Source organism: Solanum lycopersicum, chromosome 2 (genome assembly GCF_036512215.1).
Source record: "Solanum lycopersicum chromosome 2, SLM_r2.1".
NCBI classification, from domain to species: domain Eukaryota; kingdom Viridiplantae; phylum Streptophyta; class Magnoliopsida; order Solanales; family Solanaceae; genus Solanum; species Solanum lycopersicum.
Genome location: NC_090801.1, coordinates 69,507,497 through 69,531,410, shown reverse-complemented (window position 1 = coordinate 69,531,410; position 23,914 = coordinate 69,507,497). Strand labels below are relative to the sequence as shown.

At 29.1% G+C, this 23,914-nt stretch overlaps 1 protein-coding gene and 1 long non-coding RNA gene across 2 annotated transcripts; both read left to right on the top strand.

The window, feature by feature from the left end:
* Window positions 1-7,938: 7,938 nt before the first annotated feature.
* Window positions 7,939-9,667, top strand: ACS3 (1-aminocyclopropane-1-carboxylate synthase 3). Its single transcript, NM_001247097.2, has 4 exons — window positions 7,939-8,085; window positions 8,201-8,332; window positions 8,446-8,606; window positions 8,698-9,667. Exons 1-4 carry the CDS (start codon window positions 7,939-7,941, stop codon window positions 9,665-9,667), a joined length of 1,410 nt encoding a protein of 469 aa, NP_001234026.2.
* A 2,593-nt stretch (window positions 9,668-12,260) lies between these two features.
* Window positions 12,261-13,054, top strand: LOC112940951 (uncharacterized). Its single transcript, XR_003245776.2, has 3 exons — window positions 12,261-12,386; window positions 12,517-12,572; window positions 12,654-13,054. It is a non-coding gene; the product is annotated as an uncharacterized lncRNA (long non-coding RNA).
* Window positions 13,055-23,914: the final 10,860 nt, after the last annotated feature.

Here is a 23,914-nt window from a genome sequence, read left to right as displayed (position 1 = left end):
TATCTCCCTTACATCTCCAACCACAAAAAAATATTTTAATAACTTGGGACAAATGCAAATTGTTGAAAACTTAATTTTTGGCAGCCTAGCCCATACAACAAGTGTTGTTGAAATTAGATATGATGCAATCACAGAGAAGAAAAGAATTCCAGGAGTAATCTCGAAGAATTTTAAACAGCTAGTTCGGGGATTAAACCCGAGAATTCAGCTTAAGAGAAAATTATAGAGAGAAGAAAACAATATGATTATCAATCAATGATCTGTTGATCTACTACAATCTTTTTATAGGCTCCTAGAGATTACTAAAACCGTTAAGTTCCACAGATACAATTAACAGAATTTAACTACCTAACAATCCTAATTGTTCTAACTAACTTCTGGACCTGTTAACAGAATAACTAACATCTGGACTTGTTAACAGAATTTGCCACATCAGCGATTAGTTCTCCTTTTGCTAAATTGTATCAAGATACTAATCATTATATATATTTTTTTTATTTAGGAGAAGTGAAATGCAAGTTGTGAGAGATCAATTAGTGCTGATTTACAAAGTAGTCTTCAAAATGGTCCATAAGGTTACTCTCAATGAATGAATACAGCAAGGTCAAGGTGTTGACATAAACAAAGACAAACTTAGCATTGAAGTGAATTCCAACAAAAAGCTCATCGCTTTCAGGCTCAGCTGGAATAGTCCCCAATACTCCCGACTCAGCAGTGTGAATTCTGGATTTAAGCCAACGGCCCAAATGCTGACTAGCTGGGCTGGGCCTACTGCTTAATTTCACTGCATCAATTTTTTGCAATTCAACTAAGAAACTTTGTTGTGTGAGTTTTATAATATTACGATGTTCTTTTTGTTTCCTAAACATTTCAAAATTATAGTAAAAATATGATTTTGAGCAACACTATAATATTTTTTTCACTACCATTTAAATATTATAAAATATAACAAGTCAAACTATCATCTTAAAAATAAAATGAAATGGAAGGGAAAAAGAGCGAGAAAGAGTGCATGAAAGAAACGTTGTAGGACTTAGACTCGTCATGGGTCATAACATCATAAATACACAACTACTTGAACCTTCTTAGTTGATTGGATTTAGCTTGTATATGTTGACAATGTATAATAGTTTTCTTGTATCATTATGTTTTTATTTACTGTAACAGACAACTCGTCTCATTTTCAAATTGATAATCTCACACTTTACATGTAATTATCTTTTAGATGAATAACGTGTAACTATTTGATATTATGTCATGCTCTATATACAATGTCATATGAACAAACATAAATTGTAGATATGGATTGTTTATCAGTAGTACGTACTAAGGATAACAACGTAAAGACTTGTAGTTGTCGATCTAACATCTTAGAAATGGCTAGAGTCACTGTCGTTAAATATCAGGCTGTTGTGCTGTTACATAGCGTCAACTTAAGTTATCTAGCCAGTGGGGTCAAGGCTTAATTAAGTCCAGATAGCATGGGTTTTTCAAATATTGTACGATAAGCATTAATATATAGTCCAAGTTTGTAGGTAGTATACAGTAGGTAAAATTAATTAAGATCGATCTTAATTAGGTGTTGTGTTTTGTCAAAATCTCGTCTATTTGACAATCTAAATTGTCAAAGCTGCGTGCCTAATGAAAGCACGAACAAGTTGTTGTAAAGTCTCCAGAGGAATGAAAATGAGACACGGCAACAATTTTGGGCATTGCGTATCCAAATATCAATTGCATAGTCTTCCCAAGAGCCACAAATAGAATAAGTTAGTAGAACAAGTGAACAGATTGAGCTGTTATTAATTAACCCTCTAGATTGGACATGATCAAGATCAGCTCATTAATGGATCATAACCTAACTTCCCAATTATATAATAGTTGTATATTATATTAAAAAGAGAAGTTTTTTTATTAAATATTTTGACAAAATTTCTAATGAATTAATTTGAATAGTAATCACCAAAAATAGATGAATTTTTAGATGAAGTAAGTTGGACCAGTCAAACAAACTAAGCTAATATATGAACTGGATCAACAAAAACTTCAATGACTCATCAAATTTTTATGAGCTCCCATAATTTCTCCTAAAATGGATAGGACTGTCAAACATGGCAAAAAAAAAAAATAGATATGCACATAATCCAATATCATATTGACAGTTGATATTTTATTTTTCCCTGCCGCCCCTCCCAAAACAACGGTTGTTTTCATATTATGGCTTCCCATACCTCTCCATATTTCATAATGGACCCAAGCATCGTTCTCTAAAATATTAATCATGGGAAAATCTAACAAATAATAAACTACATGTGCACGGTGGATGAACTGTGAACTTATAGAGTTTTAAATTGCAGCATGTTCATGTTCAACCAAAAATAGTCCAAATTTTCTTTCTTTCGTGCGTGTGAATTTTTTTATTACATTTAATTTGTACCATGTTATCACATATGCAATGTTATCCTAGCACTCAAATCCAACTATGAGAATTTCATTTGAACGTGATAACAACTATTTTCTCCTGTCAACATTTGTTAATGTTATACGTAAAAAGAACATATATAATTTGTAAACAAAAAGCATATATAATTTCAAATTCTCGGCAGGTTCAAGATTTAAAATTTATGAATTCATAATAATTTCAAACTAAAAGAGAAAAGAAACCACTTACCAGGTAATCGATCATATACTTTGTTATTTCTTAAATATTTAATAATTTTTTCAATATAGAGCAAAAGTTACCGAGTTCCCAAGAATCCACATGCGATATTCTAGATGTGCCCCTTCATCGGTCAATATATATGTAACGGATGGTACTACAATTTCTGGACACTTTGTTAACACAAGTATCAGAAAAACAAATACAGTTAAAGTGTGATTGATAATTAATACGATGACTTAATCGGACGTGGAACTGATGAAATCGAAGAAAGTAAACCACATTACTTGCACGACTGCTTTAATTAGCAGGCAGCGCTTACTAACTAGTTGAAACAATTTGATTCGTGAAGAAAACCCATTTGACTATATAATTGGAATTTAATTTTTATACCGTGATAATGTATTAAAAATGATTAGTAAGTAGAGTAATACTATTAACTTGAAGAGTCGTTGACTTTTAAGTATTTGTGTATAAGACATAAATGGAATAGAGGGTATATCACAGGCCCCCCTGGAGGTGTGGAGTCGTTACTAAAGACAGGAAAAAAATGGTCCATGTATGGGTAATGTCTCCTAGGAAGTCCGCTATGGAATGGGAAGGGTGGACCTAAATGTGATTTGTCACGTTACTTGTCACTAAGAATAGCCTATATGGGATATATAGTTACATTTTAGGCTTATTCCAATGGCCCCTTACATATTCTAACTTCATGTGGGGGCAATTAAACAGGGTTTTCACATGCCTTAATCACCCATCCTTTGTAACAAACCACATGTTTCTTCATTCAATCATTTCATGCTCCCCCTCTTTTATTTATTTATTTTCACTCACCAAAAATATTTCATCTCTTATCAAATAAAACAAATTTTAGCTCTAGTAAAATTAAATTGATTTGAAGCTGGTTTTTGTAATTATAAATCAAACCGAAAAATAGTAGAGTATATGAAAGTTTAAATAGTACATGCATAAAAGCATTTTATAAAGCATCTAACAAATATTCATCGGTACAATCATATTCAACATTAAAATATAAGTTTAACTTATATAGTTGTCTATGTATTGAAAAAAAATCACACTTAGTCTTATTTTTAAGATCAGCAATCTATCATTTTAATAACATGATAGTGTAAATAATATCTGACAGTATACATTATTTGAAATCTTAAAATATAATTGAAATGTATGTCTATACAACTATACAAGAAGTGTAGATTCATCCGTTACAGTCCAAACTAGCTAGACCACTAAGATTTCCAACTCACAAATATGTATCAAATCTTATAACCATGATGCATGTGAGCTACCTCATTAAACATGAAACTCTTTCGTTAGAATCAAAACAAATGAAGGAGAAAATTTGAGACATGATCCGCTGTTTCGATGAAATATATACCAAAGTTTGTATCCATAACGAGACAATTTCAGTCAATCCTAGGAAACAAAATCTACGCCATTTTTAGAGCTGGGTATATAAGGTGTCATTTCTTGTCCTTTAATTAAGCTAATCCAGATGTTAATTCAGTCAATCAAGACTACCATATGTAAGACCAATTAGTCTGGCCTCAATGTTGGGCAGAACTGAATCACGTTATAAGTGTATCCATCTTTTGTATTCTAGGTGTCAATTATTAAATCAAATTTGAACTCACTAAATTGGATATGGGCATCTATAATCAGCCTCCCCGACAAATCAATTCTGGATTTAACTTTGACAAAAAAAAATTTTCTTTGGGTCATATCAATATGTTACATAGCAGGTAATCTAAGTTTAATTAATTGTGTGCGCGATCACTTGATAATGTAAAAATAGCGTCACCGATTATGTCAACTTCTCATTGCCTAATTAATTTGTTTCTCGTTTTAAAAAGAATGATTTGATTTGACTGGTCACAAAGATTAAAAAAATAAAGAAATTTTTTGAATCTTATAGTCCTAAATCAAATTTATGTAAAATGTACAGAACTGTCATTTAATCTTATAACCTTAAACATGTCACGTGAAAAATTAAAACTAAAATATTACAAAAAAAATCATTTTTTTAAATATACAAAAAAAAAAAGTCATTATTTTTGGAACGAAGAAGAGGGCGCATGAAAGTCATTTTCCTTTGGTCAAATCCAGCAGTTGACTTTATGCAGGCCACTAATGTTCCGGAGGTTTTAATTTAATCAGAGCAAACTTTAGAAACTTGTTACAAATTCTACCCGTTTTCACACCTATAATAATAAAATTGAGATTAATTTATATCCGCTGAAAGTGAATTTTTTTTTATATCTTTAGCTTATTTTTAGAAATATTTATTTTTAAAATATATTATTTATTATTAATTTTAAATAAAAAAATTATTATATGATAATTTGAATTCTAAATTAATTATATGAATTTATTTAGGATTCTTCTTGATAGCCAAAGATAAGCAGATTTTTAGCAGTGTTTTCTTGTCCTCATTATTTTTACCTCAGTCCCATCAACACCGTTAAAGTAATTTGAGACAAATCGATAACTTTTTACTTTTTTTTTCTTTTTAAATCTAGACTAATTGATTCCATAAAAAACATTATTCATAACTTATTAAGTCTTATTTCTAACGTGAAAAAGTTTTTGAATAGATGCTTCCATTGCTTCAATTTTTCTCTTCTTAGTTCTTTTTTTTTATTCTCTTCCTAGTCGATCTTATCGATAATACAAAATTAATTAAAAATAAGCTTTGATGCATATACCTTTATATGTATTCCAATTTATTTATGTAATACTCAAATCAATTTTTTAAGTAATACTCATACTCGATAGTATAAATAATATTTAAATTTTATTCCAAAAAAAATCTTAAATTTATAGAAAGTGTTTAAAAAAAAGAAAAGGAGAAGCTAAAAGAATCATTAATCTTTAAATATGAAAATTAAATTAAAAAAAATAAGTATTTCTAAATATAAGCTGATGGTATAATTCTTTCTGTCCGTCAGTCAGCGGATATAAGTTAATCTGGATAAAATTAAGGATTCACAAATCACAACCTAACTTCTTGAACACGGCAAAGATTAATTTGAATATCTTTTAAATAGATAGACTTCTTTATTAGTTTCGTCAATATTTCACATTTCAGTGTAGTATTTCCTTTCTCAATTTTCTGGTTAATCTAGAGTGCCTAGGACACTTAAAAATAACTTCTTAATACTCCTAAAAAGTGGTTGAGAACCGTATTATGAATTAATCACCAACATTGTTTTATGCCAAAGAAAAAAAAAACAGAATCATGTATAGAATCTGTATTCCCTCTACTTTGCTCAAAATATCGACCGGAAGCAGAAGTTAATTTTTCCATAATTTAGTAGTCAATAAAGCAAATAATTGGACATTGCTACAGCAAGGATCACTTTTCAAGATTTTTCAAATTTGTAATTAGGAGACAAAAAGATATCCAAATCTGGGAGCGCCCTTTCGGTACCAACCAAACCCTTCAATACATCTATATGTTCGACTCAACAAATTTATAGTACTATGTAGATTGTAGACTGTAGTACGTACTATATTAATATCAACAAATTTATTACTGTGTTTGTTAAGGTAAAAATTCTGAGTTCCTTTGCTCTTTACTTCTTTTTACTACACCAAATAAGACTATTCTGGCCATGTGTGATTATAACGCAAACTCTTAAATCAGTTGGCTGATATATACTACTGGCGGGATAAATTTGTTTACCATTTGCAATATAAAAGTAAAAAATGATTTGCGAAGCTCTTTGAATATTCTCTCATCAGCTTTCCTAATATTCGCAATTCATTTTGAAACAAACAGTTGGCTAATACTAGTGGCGGAATTCATTTATTTACCTTTGTATGATAAATTTCTAAGCTTTAGTGGTTGACACCTCAAATGTTACCGTACTTACATTATTCTACATTGCCATATCAAAACAAAGATTTTGTTTATACTTATATACCATATTCCAAAATGCTCAAGGAGGATAACAGAATATATTAATTCTACCCTTCCACTCGTTTATTACAATCAACTTTCGGATTGCTAGAAACCACGACAATTCCAGATTTTAAATATAATTTAACTAAATGTAAATAAAATTGAATCTGAATTCTATCAAAGTATTCTTGAGATATTTAAAAAAATTGTGGACATCGGATGTCAAATTAGTTGTAAACGCATTAAGCGTGTGAATGTTTGATATGTGCAAACTGCAAAGCCAAATTGAACTAATCCATACAGATGTGCGTAAGATTTGTTTTCACAGGAGGCAGGTATTTGACGGTCGAGGTTGACTTTAATTCTTGAATGTCACGTGTTATCATGTTTGACATTAGAAAATTACTAATACTAAAAAGTGATTTAGTCTTAAAGTTTATATAAAAGAATTAAAGTTTGATAATTAATGTTTCGTAGTAAAATAAATAAAATAAAAGTATTTAGAATTAAGAAAACAAGTTTTGGGTTTTGTAGCCCCACTTGAGAGGGGAGACCGGGATAAGTGGCCGACAAACAGTAAGAGATGGGCCAGTAGGAGAGGGAGCAAATGGACCATGGCACGGTCATCGTCGGTCCAATTTTTGGATGGGCTTATTTCTACTTCTACCCATTGTTGTCTTTTGGATTTTCTTAACTCACCCACAAATGATTCATATCTCACAATAATCATATGCTAAATTGCTAATATTTTCATTTTAGAGAATTAAGATATAATTAATTAATTATTATGATAACTTTTATTCTTACTCCTACTCAATAAGGAGAGGAATTGAAGTGATACTATTAAATTAGGATAAAGAAATAAGTGGAGAGGGTAGACATAACTCATAAGTACTACGCTGAAATCCCAAGTAAGTGTCTGTAGTGCGCTTAGGTAACAAGGAACTTTAATTGTCCTTTAATTACTATAACATTAAACACTGAAATTAAACGGTGCTAAACGCGTTAAATTAGATGAATACTTGAAAAGAGAGAGTTATTTATTTATTTAATTAAAAAGGAATTTAAGAGTATTATGCGTAGTTTGGCTGACGTGTAGTTCCTTTGATTGACAAATTCCTATATATAGACATACATTATGCCAGCAAATGGCAACAACATCTCCCTAGCTCTCTTCTATAAACTACAATCTCCAATTCATTCCAAATCAAACTTTGTTTTCAACAACAAAATAAAAAACATTCAAAGTGATCCGATTACATCCTACTCTTTCTTGCTGGCACATTCCAGTCGACCAATAGATAAAATTTATTTCCCAAAATATACATAAAAGTCCAGTAAATTCATAACACCAGAAAATATGAAACTATTGTCAGAGAAAGCCACGTGTAATTCTCATGGACAAGATTCTTCATACTTTTTAGGATGGCAGGAGTACGAGAAAAATCCATACGATGAAATTCAAAATCCTAAAGGAATCATCCAGATGGGTCTAGCAGAAAATCAGGTAATTTGAAAAAAATACTTGAAACAGTTCTGTTTTTTTAAGAATCCCCATCTTCGATTGTCGGCTTTCACATTCTTTGCACTAACAATAATTTTATTTTATTTTCGTTACGCAGCTTTCATTTGATTTATTAGAGTCATGGCTAGCACAAAATCCAGACGCAGCTGGGTTTAAGAGAAATGGAGAATCAATATTTAGAGAACTTGCTCTGTTTCAAGATTATCATGGTCTTCCTGCTTTCAAAAATGTACGTATTTTTAATATATTGTTCACATGTATTATGAATACAAAAATATATTAAATATTACGTATGTGTGACATCATTTATCTTACGTTGTTATGTTTATTTTTATAATGCAGGCAATGACAAAATTCATGTCAGAAATCAGAGGAAACAGAGTAAGCTTTGATTCCAACAACCTCGTTCTTACAGCCGGTGCAACTTCCGCTAATGAGACGCTTATGTTTTGCCTAGCTAACCAAGGCGATGCTTTTCTCCTTCCTACCCCATACTATCCTGGGTACGTTCTCATCATCTATTTGATCGTAAAATTTTAAGTTAAAATTATTTTTTTTTCTTTACTGATGTTCTTATTGCATTATGTAATACAGATTCGATAGAGACCTCAAATGGAGAACTGGGGCGGAGATTGTACCAATACATTGCTCAAGTTCAAACGGATTCAGAATTACAGAATCCGCTCTTGAAGAAGCTTATCTAGACGCAAAAAAGCGCAACCTTAAAGTGAAAGGTGTTCTAGTGACCAACCCTTCAAATCCATTGGGAACAACACTAAACAGAAACGAGCTTGAACTTCTTCTTACATTCATCGACGAAAAAGGCATTCACCTCATCAGTGACGAGATCTATTCAGGGACTGTTTTTAACTCACCAGGCTTCGTTAGTGTCATGGAAGTTCTAATTGAAAAGAACTACATGAAAACCCGAGTTTGGGAACGAGTTCACATTGTTTACAGTCTCTCAAAAGATCTCGGTCTCCCCGGTTTTCGCATTGGTGCAATCTATTCCAACGATGAGATGGTTGTCTCCGCGGCCACAAAAATGTCTAGTTTCGGATTAGTCTCTTCTCAAACTCAGTACCTTCTTTCATGCATGCTCTCCGACAAAAAATTCACAAAGAAATACATCTCTGAAAATCAGAAGAGGCTAAAGAAACGACATGCAATGCTTGTTAAAGGTCTTAAAAGTGCTGGTATTAACTGCCTTGAAAGCAATGCTGGTTTGTTTTGTTGGGTAGACATGCGACATCTACTAAGTTCCAATAATTTTGACGCTGAAATGGACTTATGGAAGAAAATAGTGTACGATGTTGGCCTAAACATTTCTCCTGGATCATCATGCCATTGTACCGAACCAGGCTGGTTCCGTGTATGTTTTGCTAACATGTCCGAAGATACGTTAGACTTAGCCATGCGACGTATAAAGGATTTTGTCGAGTCCACTGCTCCCAACGCAACTAATCACCAGAATCAACAACAATCTAACGCAAATTCAAAGAAGAAGTCATTCTCCAAGTGGGTTTTTCGACTATCGTTCAATGACCGTCAAAGAGAACGATAGTCCTGCAAGTGTGAACATTCCCTTGTCCACAAATCCAGATTATTTTTTTTCTCAATATTCACATATTGAGTTCACCAAATATTTTTTTGTATGATTAAAATACTTTACTTTTTTTAAAAAAAAATGTTAGAGGGTGCACTCTGTCCATGTGATGGACGAGCAGTGGTTTTTCATATTTTTTATGTAATTAACATCTTGAAGATTGGATATCTGCACCAAATCTTCTTGAAATGTTCAAACTACTACATTATATCAGAAATCTTTCTTGGTATGTTCATTATTTACATCACATGATGAGTATATTGATATTTCAACATGCTATTTTAATTTTGATACATTCTATTACATTTATTGTAGATTCCTCATGTTATGATAATACACAAAATAATACTAGCAATTACATGGTAGAGGCGGAATTAACGGGAAAACAACGTGTCCTATCATGCCTAACATTGGACGTTGGCCGGTTTCTTTACTTGCCAATATTATTTTATTTCATCAACCGACTTTTTATCCTATTGGCATTTGGAGATATATACGTAGAATATGGAGGATAAAAATACGACATTGTTCAATACGTAAAAGCAGCATTCTCGTTGGTGGGTCCAAAGTAGAAATAATAGTCAGAAGACAAATGTGTTTTTTATTCTACTTCTGAGGTTTCTAAGATCATTCTTTTTCTGGGTGTTGCAATGAGATAACACTAAACTTGCCTGTATTCTTGGACAAAAAAAGATTAAAAAGAAGCGATAGAGAAAGAGTTGAAAAAAAAGAAATAGATTGCTTGCAAGTAATTGCAAAGTTTTTAAGATTTTGTTATTTTCTTTTTTCTACTAGTATTAGTACTATTTTATTTTTTGTATATTTGAGTGTTGTTGTTAATGACTACACCCACCTGCCACTCGTCTATTTTCAGTGGATATGTGTTTTTCTTTTGCACGCCTTTTAAAATATAGTAAGTATTACTTTCTTGTAAAATAAAAAAAATATATTATAAACTTAGTTATGCATCAATATATATAACTGAGTGGCAGCAGGCGTAAGGTTCATCCGAACTCCATTTGGTGAAAAATTAATTATTTATATATGATTAAAATAAATTTATATATTTATACAATAGATGTCGAACCCTATTTTACAGATTTTAAACCCTTATTAAAAATTTTGACTCCGCCTCATGAGCGGAGCAATAAATGTACGAAGGGAAGGGGGTTAACATTATAATACTATAGTCTTCTATTGATGGAGAAGATCTTCTGAGTCGCACAAAAGAAGTTCCTACCTTGTTTGACTTTTGATTCTCTTGTACCAACAATGGAGGAACTGGCCAAATAACAAAAGAATGTGACTAAAGTATTTTTATTTTAATTTAATGTCATCGTTTATCACATAATTAATCTTACTCCACATAAATCGATTATTTTTTTTAAAATGACAATTAGTGTGAATGAGTTATTTTGAATAATCACGACAACTAAAATGAGCAGTTACAAGAGAATCCACGCGGCCATTAGTTTTGTTCTTGCTGTCAACTGCTGGTTCACAAAGATCGGTTTTGGAATATGTGTTAAACTTGATCATTTGAGTCGAGTAATAATTGGTAGTATATATTTTATTAATGGGTATTGGGATCTTCACGTGTTTAGTTGAGCACTACAACTGGTCATCATATACTTTATATATATGTAAAAACATTTGTGCAAAATTTTACTTGGCATAATCATTATGATTTTTAACGTTTCCGTTAATTTATAAATGTGCCGACTGAAATTTGAATAGGACCACAGAAAGTTTATTTTTCCTTTTATATTCACTCCTTATTGAATTACTATTTTTTCTCACCCACCACGTTATTTGAAATCATATTAAGCTTGACAAAATTTTTGTTTGTATATATACAAGTGTAATTATTATTATTATTATCATAGAAGAGTAAAGTATAGTGGTTGAATATAAAAAATACAAGATTCCAAATATTGCTTAACAAATTAAGTAGTTTCTTCTCCGAATATTTTTTTTTATGTCTTTTATGTTGACTATTTTCAAGATTTTTCAGGGAGGTGTACAAGTAGTGGTGGTTGATACAAAATTATGACCGAAAGAAGTAGGTCTATAATCTACATTAAGGTTGTAGGTGTAGCACTATAATTAGCCCAGAATACTTTTTCTTAACCATACACTTTCCAGATGGCTAATTAGTTACTGCATGTAATAAGATAAATTGAAGACGTAAATGTCAAAAATATTTAAACTGTTTTTTTTTAACATTCGTAATAGAATTATTATGAGAGTGAGTTTCAAACATAAATTTTCACTTACTAGTTTGAGGAATATATTAATAGTGTGTGTAATATATTTGGGGGTCATTTCGTAGAGTGTATTAAAAAAAAAGGAAAATTACATGGGATGGCAAACATTCATAGCTAATTATATTATAGGGGTATAGTTTAATTTATTTACCTTATATAATTATAGTTTATTTTTGTTTGCTATATTTAATGGGGTCCACAACCTATTATATAACCAATGGTATAAAAACATTATTTTCTAATTTTGTATATAGTTATACACAAAACAATTTTCTCTCTCCTTTTCACATTCCAAATTTTTCTCCTACATTTAATACTCCAACTATCCAGTTTGAAATTCAAATTGTTGTCCAAAATTAGATTATTCCCTCACGAAGTTGAAGTTCCCTCCCGAAGTTGAAGTCAATTTTGTAAGTACTCCTTAATTTTAGTTGTTTACCTCTTCTTCTTTTTTTTTACTTATTCAAAATTTGTATATGTATTCTGTTTATTTTTTTTCCATATATTTTGATGAAATAATCGATTTTTTGTTCCTGATAGATCTAAAATTGGTCACACAGTGAATGAATCATCTTCATCTTTGAGGATTACCAGAGGTATTCCTTTGCATGTAAATGTTGTTGACATTTTACCATCATTTTCAATGGGGTTAACTCAAGATTTTGGGTTTGATGTAGGGTCATTGGGAAAATCAAATCAGTTAGACAAGAACAAATAATGAAAGAGCTTAGATCAAAGGAAAAAAACGACCCTACGGCAGTTCAACAAGCTATTAACAATGTCAAAGCTAGAGGCATTAAACCAGTACAAGGAAGAAGAAAGAGGAAAGCTGTAAACATTGAATCAGAGGAAAATGCTTCTGAAGTTGTCGGATCTGAAGAACATAATATTCATGAGATATTGTATTAAAACACAAAGTTAGAAACAATTTTTTGGTTAATTAGATGTCAATATACAAAAAATATTACTTAAGTATTGTATATAGTATAATTGCATGTTTAGTAATTGTATATAGTATATTGCATATTTATGTTATTTTTGTTTTTTGTATATATATACAAAAAAGTAATTGGACTTAGTTATACAGATGAATTTTTTTTTATATATGATTAGAGTTTGTATATTCTATTAGTTATATACAAATTATTGAAGTTAGTATATTTAGTTTATATACATATACAAAAATTGATATGTACATGTTTGTTTTAATAGCTGGTAGTAGGAAATTGTATATGAAAGGCTCATTATTTTTTTTATATACATATGTACACAAAGTAATTGGATTTAGTTATATAGATGGAAAAATATCATATGCGATTATAATTTGTATATTGTAGTAGTTATATACAAATTATTGAAGTTAGTATATATTGACTTTATATATTATTGGAGTATATAAAAAGTCATTTAGAAACTTGTATATAATGTCACGTTTAACTAATATATTCATGTACAATATATAAATATACAAAAAAGGTAAGTTCATATATATATACAGTTTTTTTTTTTTGAATTTGAACGTTTAGCTTAAAAAAAAGGACGTTTCCCTAAAATTGTGGCATTATCTAAATTTATTGTTAGCATATTTAATGCTTCAGTTAAAAACCATTTTTTAAAATATAATTGTATAAATAAAAAAAAACATTATATACAAAATTAAAGATACCTAAAATAACTAAACTATACCCATATAAAGTAATTAGGTAAACTATACCCATGTAATGTTATTTAATCTAATAAGTTTGCCATATATGAAATTTTCCCTAAAAAAAAATAATGCATCCATTAGCTTTGTGTATTATTACTAGACACTAGTACCTTGTTTGATACTCTTTTTCAACCTACTCTCTATTGTGCATTAAGGTGTGTATTGTTATTACTATGGATTTCTAGATATTAGAAATGTAATGCTTTTAATGCATGCATTAACTCAATTAAAGACACAATTGCCCCTCAAAATACATGTTTTATATCTTTTTCACCATAATAGTGAAAGGAATCTTTGTAAATAATTTTCGAGGCATTTTATTTTTAATGCATCAAATCAAACAATGCATATATATAATCAGGGGCGGACCACCTTGGTGAACCCCCTCGAAAAAAATTACATGATATATATGACAATTTTTTTGTATTTTGTAGATATATATATTTTGAAGCCCCTCAAAAGCAAATAGAAATAAATGGCTAAGTGACAAGTTCCCGAATATTATAGTCTCATTATTTATTTTAAAACGTGCTAAAAGTGAAATCCAAAAAAATTCAAGGTCTCATTTCTAAAAATTTATTTACACGTTTATATTTTTATTTTTTAAACCCCCTAAATAAAAATCGTGAGTCCGCCAATAAATATAACCTACATATAATTAATGTAAACATAACTATACATGCAATACTAATACAAACATTACTAATATACTCTATTTTAAACGATATTAATACAATTTACAAAAAAACCTCGTCAATAGCATTCCACGTCAAAATATATCACCTCGTCAAAAATAAATAAATAAATAATAGTATTTAGAAACTAAAGAGTAAAGAATGAATAATTTTCTCTCCCCACAACCACCATTTCTTAACCCACGCCCCACACGACAATCCCCCGTCCTTTTATTTTGTTAAATTCGTTTAGAAAATATTTTTTTAAAATTCAGACCCCACCCCCCTCCCTACTCCTTGCTAAAATATCATATCATTTTAGAAAAATTAATTAAAATTTTATTCCATCTATCTAGAGTGTGTTTGGTACGAAGAAAAATATTTTCTGGAAAATGTTTTTCAAATCAACTCATTTTCCTCAAAATTAAGGAAAATGACTTCCCTTAAAAAAATTAAGAAAAACATTTTCCAAAACTCTTCTCTAATTTCAAATTACATTTTTTTTTTGGGAAAAGAACATCAATTTTAAAATTTTATTTTTTCACCCGATCTCTAACCTCTCACTCACTCACCCACCACCGGCCACCCCCACACCCAACCCCCCTCCCAAAAAGATTAATTTTGCTCTATAAAAATATTTTCAACTTCAAATTTTTATTTTTAAGCTCCTATCCCCCTCCCGCCAGCCCCCTACCCACTCCTACCAACCCCCCACCCACCCCCGCCCTCCAAATTTTATTTTTTTAAAAAAAAATATTATTAAGTTCAAATTTTTATTTTCCCACCCCCAAAAAAATTTATTTTTGAAAAATATGTTAAATTTCAGAAATTATTTTCTATTCTAGTAAAAATAAAAAATGTTTCTTAAAAATATTTTTCATTCATAAATCAAACACTAAAAATCATTTCCGGAAAATATTTTCTACTCACCAACCAAACATGAGAAAATAAGTCCAAAATCTACTTGTTTTCTAGGAAAACATTTTTCATGAAAAACATTTTTCTTCGTACCAAACGCACCCTAATCTCCGCTTTTACTTTATAATTATTTTTTAATATTTTCTTCATTCTTTTTAGATGTGTACATTTTTTTAGAAAAATATTTTTTTTCAACTGAAAAATTTATTTTTAAAAAAATCTTGTGGCAAGCAAAAAATAATTCTATAAAAAAAAACCATATATCTAATACAAAACAAAACAAGAAAAAAAGAAATTGAAGCGGGGGTTTTTTATAAAAAATTAAGGTGGGGTAGTATGGTGAGAGGCAATGGTTGAGTGGAGAAAGAAAAATATTTATATTTTATTGTATACATTGTTTTTTTTGGAGATTAGTAAGACTTTATTTTATAACTTCAACTAATATTACTAATTTATTTAATATTTGTCAAGATTAAATATTTAATCTATGTTTAGTGTGATTGACAATGTTTTAAATTAAAAAAGAGTTTATTATATATATCTTAATGAGTGAGAGTGTAATAAAAGAGAGATATGTATTTCTTAAACTATAAGTGACAATTTAGATATGAAATTTACACTATCAAAAATTTAAAATATAATTTTTCTAAAATAAATAATTAAAAGTGTGTTTTTGATCCTAAATTACAGCGAAACACTTTTGACTAAGAAAGTTTTAGCTGTTCAGCTAAATATTTTCGAGATATATCTTGTTGGATACGTCTTCAATAATGTATTGTAAAAAAGTTTTTGATGTGAGAGCTTGAAAGTTGACTTTTGGAGAAATGTCCAACTTTCATAAAATTAGGAATATATAGTGTTGTTTACTTTGATTTGATTTCTAACAATCAAAAATAATGAATTATTTTATTATTATTATACGCAGAGAATAGGAAAGAAAAACGAAAAAGAAAATTATAAGACGAAAAATTAAATTCTAACGGATGACAAAGTATGAAAACATTTTCATCATAGCTTACATAATTTGATTAAAGTATATATATCGATACTGTCCGGCAACTTTTCTGATTATGTGGCTAACTGGCCATGTATGCAAAGTATAAATTTTTCAATAGGAACAGTTATAAATATTTATATATATGGAGCCCTAGCGTATATTTAATTTAGAAGACTTTACACTTTCCTTTCCTCATATTTTTATTAAATGTGTTATGCCGTTTCGGACTTTCAACTAGTGGTTTAATTATTTCGAAATAATATTTTAAAAACTCGAATATTATAAAAAATCTGAGATTAGGAAATATTCTTCAAAACGAATCATGATGATCCCCCAAAGCTATAAAGAATACGAAGAAAGCAAACCTGATTTGCGGCAAACAATTGAAGTTTACATCACTATAGTCTTTAATAATAATAATAATAATAATAAATATACTTAAATAAACAAATTTATAAAAATGGGATCTATATAATTTGTTTTGTAGATTTCTCCATTAATGCATGCAGCTAAAAGTCTATCTTGGTCCGGATATTTCTGACTATGATGAGGTTGGTGGCAACGGAATAAAAGATTGAAATAAAATTAAATAAAGCAAGTAGGATTTTTGGACTATTTCCATCTTTGTCATGTTGACTATTTGCATGTGCCAAAAAAAAAAAAAAACGTATGGTGCCAGTACTATATACTATTATTTGATGATCAACTCTTGTATTATTTACTAACCAAATCATTAAAATGATCCAGTGGCTGATACGGTTCTATACACTGATTGATCAAGCAACTACATGAGAGATTTGACAGGGAAAAAATTATGAGATTTTGGACGGCCTTAAAAATTTATATTGTTATTATCGTCCTAGCATTTTTACTATTTTGATTACTATTTGAGTTTTTTTATGTGCTTTAATTATTTCATCAGTAAGTTGTTATTGTTATTAGTACTCCTTTTTTTACTGCTATGTTAAGCATTTTCTATTATTTCTATGTTCTCTTAATTTTTTGTATTTTTCTTTTGTCGTGCATCATTCAAATCGGACGTTTTTTAAAAATAGATATATAAGCTGTTTTTTTCAGAACTCACTTATAAAATTATATTAGATTTATTGTTGTCATGGAGGTTGTTCTTAAAAATTCATAAATTAACTAGCAAACATACATTTTTATATTAGAAGAAAACTTGTTCTTTTCTAGCCAGTCGACTTTATATTATACTATAATCCGTGTCCTAGAAAAGGAGCTACAAAGCAAAAGAAATGGGTGAAAAGTTCCCTACAACGAAATTTCGCAGTATTAACCTTTTGTATTGGAAAAAAAGTCTAACTTTGCGAAGACATTAAAGCCTAAAGCTAAGTAATTAGTCAACAAGATGTTGCTAATAAAATGGCTTTGAGTGGAGACATGTTCAAAACATACTAGACAAGAATTCCTTTGATTAATGGAATTGTTTATTGCTAATATGTGGATAATATCTAACATGAGATGTTGACAGTAATCACTTAAGTCTGACAAACCGTACTAAACTATAAAAATTAAGGGGTTACATCTTAGGACATAAAGACAGAAAAGCTAATCCTATAAGGCTATACTAATTAATCATACTTAACGCTAACCCTATGTATAGGCTATAATTGAAAGCTACTCGATATATACAACCATAAATAATTTGATCATTTGCTTTAGTAAAATAAGACATACAAATTAACGGAGAGAATATTTTTAAAAAAGGGTGATAATTACTTACCTCTGATAATAAGTAACAATGCTTTTCTCAAATAGAATGAACATGAATATCAATTTTGTTGAGAATACGATTAAATAATAAAATTTTTCTTTATTTAACAACTTAAATTTTTATATGAAATGGTGATCACACATTTCAATTTGATATGAGGGAAGAAAAATTTCTGAAATCGACTATTCTCACCACCATTCTTATTAAAAAGAATCGTGTTAGATTAAAACTATTAAATTAGTCTCGAGATAATATACATCTTATATATGATGATTGGGATAAATTATCAAATATATATATTATAAAATAAATATTCTCATAGAATATCTCAATCCATAAAAATAACTTTATCTATCCTATCGTCGATCATTAATTACTTTTTACATTATACTTCAATTCATGTGGGACTCTTTTGATCAAAGTGTGATTGTTATTTTCAGCTTATTAATACTATATAATAATAATAAAGTAGTAGTACTATAAACTACATGACAGGCAAGAAGACAAAAATTGATTGAGTGGTATGGAGAGTCATGTGGATTTCACATGAAGAAGCCCATGCAAGCACATGCAAAAGAACAGAAAAAACCTGCACAATATAATCTTTCTATACAGGTCGGGTTTTAGAGTTTTCCTCGTGCTTCATTCAAGAACCCTTCATGCCCTTCTTCATAGACAATATGTTGGCCTATTCACTCTAATGAACATGACACTTTGTCTCATCTAATAAATTATTATAACTCTCCCCCCTACCCCACTTCCCATACTTCTATACTACTTGTGCAAACAAACTACTATTTCTTTGGATAAGACATGAGTTTAAAATGACGTGATTACTGAGAATTCATATAGTTACTCTTAAAAATTTAATTAGGGAACGCTTTATTTAAATATTCTTAGTGAAATTTTTGAATTCGGCACTGATTGGTTTGCAAAATGCTACATGGTAGTTGGCTATATATATATGTGCGTTAATTAACGGGCCTCCCATATCCCACATGTCATGGTTTCTCGAATCATAGGTTTAGCCAGGAGTGGAACTTAGCAGCAATGATTTCTCCACTACTTTTTGTTTTATTTGTAGCAATCATTGAGGAAATAATGTGTAGCTTACCAAATTTGATTACATACAATAATACATATACCTTGCGGACTTGAAAACTGTTTGGGTCAATCTTAACTTAATGGATAATCGGCTAATATATATTTAATCCAATGTTGTGAGGTTGATTATTTCTCTTAATTGAGCAAGAGTATTAGGTATATAGGGGTATAAAAATCAGCCATAAAATCATGATCCATCTAATTTAGATTTATAACTTGTTTATTTTATTAATTGAGCTCATTTTAATTTGATTAATTAGTTCAACTCACTTTAATCTATGCAACCTAGGTTGAAGCGCAAAATTTTTTATCGACATATTTTTTAATAAACCTTGTTTTATTTTATATGATTTATATGGCCATACTATAAGTGAAATTTTATTAAGTATTGCAAATAAATTATAAGAAAATAAATTTTGAGTCGAATTTTATAAGTAAGAATTTGATGGAATGGGTTATGCCTAGAGTTTTTAGCACATTTCATCTTAATCTGCTTCAACTCAAATAATATTTAAATGTGTTAATAACTCGTGTATTTGTTACATCAATTCATTATTACATTCTCAACTAGCTTGTTTGACATGTCTAACAGCATGAAACGCCATGGTTTAAAGTAATGCATGTGTTGCACACCTAATAGCTTTTAATTTATTTTCTTTTTATACAATCAAACAATTAAACGGAATGGAGAATACTAAGATCGAAGTATAACAACCAAATCAACATACTCAAAAAGGATTTGAGAAAAAAGATTTTTTTTAATTAATCATAGGCCATGAAACAGAACCAAAAAGAAAAACTAAAATACTGGTTAACTTCATAAAATATCTCAATGTACCGATCACCTATTCAAAATATTTACTGTGTGATTAGAACGCAACAAGATACTTACATTATAATCGTGTAGCTCTTTTATAAAGTCGAAAATTCTTGTGTGTGTGGAAGCATTTAATTAATTCCTCTTAATTATGTCAAATAAGGATGTCAAATAAGTAAATTAGAGTGAAATTAGGCTGATCAAAATAAATTGCGTTACTATAAATGAGCGGGACATTAAGGTAATCAAGTTAAATGAGAAATATCTTCATAGACTAATTTACTCTGTGCAGATAGTTTGATAAAAAAAATTGCCGATATGATGGCTCTCTTTTTCACAAACTATGCAAATATTTTTATTCAGAAAAATTACTTAAATACATAATTTATTTTGTCATATTTTTAAAAATTTCTTATCATTTAAAATGATTTATACTCTGATCTTCTATTTTTGAATACATGATCACTTTACGTGATGTATTGATAGAATACATTACTGACGTGATGTATCAGTAGAACACTTTATTTTACACTATGTATTGGTAGATTACATCACTTTATAATACGAAATGTATCGAAATATTGTGTGATGTATCCGAAGTTAAGACATGGCGATGTATTGAGACATTGAGCGATGTATACAAAATCAGAACGTGATGTAACAAAAATATTTTGAGATATATCCGAATTTCAATAAATTTATGAATTTTTTGTAATTTAAAAAAAAATAGAAATAAAATCTAATAGCTCTTAATAGAAATAAATTTTAATAGCTCTTGTCACTGGAGCAACCTTGTCACCCCAAGAAATAAGATTGCCAATTTCTTGGAACACCTCAAATGCCAGATTCATGGAACACTGCAAGGTTAATTTATCTATGATAAAAAAAAAATCATCAAGAGTAAATCATATTTTATTAACCACCACACATTTTCAGTTAATAAATCTTTCCTGCTATCATATCCCCAAGAGATATCATATATGTTTATAGAGATTAATTGGCCATAATAATGAGCAATGGCATTGGAATGTGAAGCCTCGAAACACCGCCCCTTCCTATATAATTGGGACAAATATAATATAATAAATTTAATATATCATGATTGATTTTTGTATATACTATCTTTGTGGGCTTTTAGTTGTTCACTTACCCAAAAAAAAACATATTTTTATTTATCATTTTTCACGTATCAAAAAAAAAAGTTAATTACATTATTCACAAATTATTTATCAATTTAAGAGTAAACATTAATTAATACGATTATGATTAAAAAAATAGGCATAAATTCAATGCTTTGGAAAATGTATTGTAAAATGGCTATAGCTGATGATAAAAATAAAATTATATTTTATTTCTAAGTTAAATAAACAAAATGCATATACTATTTTATTTTTAATATAAATAAAAGAAAATGGATGGAGGGAGTACAAAAATTATGTCCCTAACCCGTTCGGTACAAAAATCTTGGGTCCCACAGTTTTTAGGCCTATGTGCTTCAATATAACAAGCCCAATATTTGAACCCTGCCTGAGCAGGCCTGTTACTGCCATGTAATGGGCTTGGCCTTTAGTAACCCATTAGACCTTAACAAGTTGGGCTTATGAGAAAATGGACATGTCATCATAAACACAAAACAAAATACATTTATGAGGTATTGTTTTCTATACAATGCAAAAATCTCAAGAAAAAACACTTATTTTTTCTACAATATCAAAATTGCAATTGATTGCACAATAGTTCGATTCAACTGATATAATAAATCAGATGGTAATTTATGTTAGGAACTTTGTTGACAAACCAAATAGAAAGATGTAGTATTTGTTTTTTATGAAATTAAAATTATATTGTGAAATAATTTCGTAGAAGGCGTGGTTTTCTATAATATCATTTTCGTAAGCAAAGTTTCATGGTAATAAACCGTGGATGAATTATATTACAACACCTCGTATTCTACTTTATGTATATTTAATTAGCAAAGTTTGGTTTTAAAATAAAATATCGATAGCAAGTAGGAAGGAAACGGTGATGGTGGAGTGGTTGTCACAGCTTCGGCGAATTTAGTGCAATAATCACGGATTCGTTTAATTTGTTGTTTAATCCTTTGAGATAATAAAACTCAGACATTGCTATTATTTTATTAGTTGCTTTTTGAAAGTTATAGTTGTCCCTCCTCATGTAATTTTGAATTAAAAATAAGAAAAACTGGTGGCATTAACTTGATTTTGTAATTAAAAGCTAAGAAGAATTAAGGAACTTCTAGGATTGTACTTGCAAAGTCATCTGCACTTTTTAAGCCTTACTTTTGAAAACAATAATTGTGAATTGGATTTTAATTAAGTTGATATTTGCAAGTTGTAGTAAGACGCCGTTTCTGCCTTTTCAATTAACTGTTTGACGCAATAAATATGTAATCATAGTGTGATCATAATATATATCAATAAATAGTCAATATTCAGATTTATAGAATCGTCTACAAAATTGAAAGAGAGAAATTCAAATTAAATATAGAAATTTAGGTCTTTAATATATTTGGCATAAACTAGTTGTAATTTGGAATAAAAGGAAGTTAGCTATGGGGAAATTTTGTCGCATTGTTACCTACAGATTTCTCGACAAAGTTCTGGTGCTTTTGGTAAACATAAAAATAAATATCATAATCACATAACACTTAATTAAAATATTAGCTATTTCAAGTATTCGTTATTTTATCAAAATCAAGATAAAATCAATTAATTCTTTCTTATTTTCTTCTTAAATGAATTTCAAATATCATAAAGTTTTAAAAAGATTCACTCATTGTTATTTTAATATCGACGGTTATGGCACATATAGTGCATTTAAAAGAATTAAAATTATAAATCATAAAAAAAATATATTAATTATTTATAACTTCTTAAGAAGCATATAAAAAAATAAACAAATAATATTAAACAAAAGAAATAATTTTGAGCAAGTCTCATCTCTAATCAAAGGTCTTCTCTCCTCTCTAATAGGATTCTCTTCGAAATATTAATTAGTATGACCTTTTTGAGTATTTACTTATTAAAAAACTATTTTTCCGTTGATTCATATTATTAAACAATTAAAGCATCACTTATAATTTCGATATTTTACCTGCCATTCATATTTAAACAATTAAATCTTCTCTTATAATTGAGAAATTTGTAATTTGAACGAAAGGTAAATCGTTGAAAAATAATTAATTTTATTTTAAATTTATAAAATAACAAATAATATTCTAAGATACTTAATATTTAGAAACCACAATAGATGATTTGAGATCGTATTTAAAGGAAGTTTTCACTTAATTATCAATTGATATTTGATTGGGATACTAATAGTCTAAAAATAATGAAAAATGGAAAAGGAGTGAAATAAATAAGTACTATACAAATTGTGTTGACCAGGTAAAAATATAAAGTGAACAGTTAGGTAACAATCGACATCAAAATGAGAAAGAGAAGTTATTTTTGAAGAAATGTATGTATAAGAATATGTCACCCTTTCCTTGTCGAAGTTTATTGTATAAAGGTTATTCATAAAGGGAGTAACAGTTTAACTTCGGTTGACAATACTGCTTATTGCAATTTGAATTAACTAAAAAGAAAAGTACTAATAACACCAGGTCAATCTTTTTATGTGCCCCACTCTTTCTTTATATCTGCTTTTGACTTCATAGCTTATAGTTAAAGCTCATTTGAATTGGTTTTAAAAAAAAGTTTTTAATTTATAAAAATAAAAGTGGAAATATCTAATTTTAATATTTAGCTTATTTTAAGTTTTTAAAAAAATTTAAATATTTTTTAATGTATTTTTATATTTATCAAACACTTCTAAAGATAAAACTGACTGAGAAATCAACTTTCAAGTCAATCCAGACATCCTTGTAGTCACACCAATCACCAAGCTTCTTTCCTTTTTCTGTTTCAATTTGCTAGTTTGATTTGATATGAAATTTTTAAAAATTTAAATTTTGTGATCTTTA

Coding starts and splice junctions, on each gene's coding strand:
- ACS3 (NM_001247097.2), top strand. CDS start 7,939: ATGAAACTATTGTCAGAGAAAGCCACGTGTAATTCTCATGGACAAGAT. Junction 8,086..8,200: donor TGGGTCTAGCAGAAAATCAG/GTAATTTGAAAA, acceptor TTCGTTACGCAG/CTTTCATTTGATTTATTAGA. Junction 8,333..8,445: donor GTCTTCCTGCTTTCAAAAAT/GTACGTATTTTT, acceptor TTTATAATGCAG/GCAATGACAAAATTCATGTC.